Source organism: Microtus oregoni, unplaced genomic scaffold (genome assembly GCF_018167655.1).
Source record: "Microtus oregoni isolate MIOR12 unplaced genomic scaffold, Mior012 000000F_ref0000247, whole genome shotgun sequence".
In the NCBI taxonomy this organism is placed as follows: domain Eukaryota; kingdom Metazoa; phylum Chordata; class Mammalia; order Rodentia; family Cricetidae; genus Microtus; species Microtus oregoni.
The window spans coordinates 86,946,100-86,947,105 of NW_024543059.1; the positions used below are offsets into that span (position 1 = coordinate 86,946,100).

Below are 1,006 nucleotides of genomic sequence, written 5' to 3' on the forward strand. Positions count from 1 at the left end.
CTCCCTGGCTCCCAGTCTTGTGGAACCTCCAGTGCTGTCACTTAGGTTTGAGATGTTTTCCCCAAAGGTCATATGCTCAAGGCTTTGGACAAGATCAGCATTTTCATAATGTTAAAACTTCTTCGGTGGTGGCGCATGCCTTTAATCCCAGCACTTGGGAGGCAGAGGCAGGCGGATCTCTGTGAGTTGGAGTCCAGCCTGGTCTACAAGAGCTAGTTCCAGGACAGGCTCCAAAAACCACAGAGAGGGGAGAAGCAGAGAGGAACGGAGGAGGGGCTTGAAGCTCGGGAGCTCCCAACACAGCCCAGGGCACCAGTAACCTCATCTGACGTGATCATTAACCTCCTCTGGAAAAAACCTTTGGCAGCCCTCTGAAGTCTGGCTGAAGGATGCAGGGTGAGCCGGACAGATACTGCTCAGAGTATTTACAGACTGCTTTACTTGGAGCGCTATTGTTCACTTGTGTGTAAGGGGAAAACAAGGAAGAAAAAAAATGAGATTTCAGCATTATTTTTTGGTATTTTTTATCTTTGCAATGAGTCTTCTTTTTATCACCGGACAGAAGCCAGTTAATTTCCCCAGGAAAAGAAAATTACACAGACACCACTGCTTCCGGAGGGGATATGTTTCACTCCACGCCCGCGTGCCCTTCCCCTAAGAAAATTCTAATTTCGTTGGTTCTACTGGAAGAAGAGTTAAAGCTGAGATGCCGGACCACCCTAAAACAACCTCGGCATGGCGGTAGTGCGGCAGCTGGGCGTAACTACGCAAGCAGGAGTTGTCGCAGCGTTCCTTGGATGGCTGTTAGGCACTGGAGACTGTTCTTCCTGCATTTTCTTTGACAAGAAAGTAATATAAATGGCAACAGAAAGTGTCAAAGCACACGAGCCTGTCCGTATAACAATCTCCCACCTTTCTCTACATGTTATTTTATTGTCATAATATTCATTATACATGGTGATAGGGTTCATAAAGATATTTGCATACAAAAAAAAACCACAGAGAA

At 46.3% G+C, this 1,006-nt stretch overlaps 1 protein-coding gene across 1 annotated transcript; it reads left to right on the forward strand.

Annotated features, from left to right (window-relative positions):
- Positions 1–493: 493 nt before the first annotated feature.
- Positions 494–658, forward strand: LOC121458474 (apelin receptor early endogenous ligand-like). The gene has a single exon (XM_041667824.1). The coding sequence runs from the start codon at positions 494–496 to the stop codon at positions 656–658; it is 165 nt and encodes a 54-aa protein (XP_041523758.1).
- The last annotated feature ends 348 nt before the right edge of the window (positions 659–1,006 follow it).

Coding starts and splice junctions, on each gene's coding strand:
- LOC121458474 (XM_041667824.1), top strand. CDS start 494: ATGAGATTTCAGCATTATTTTTTGGTATTTTTTATCTTTGCAATGAGT.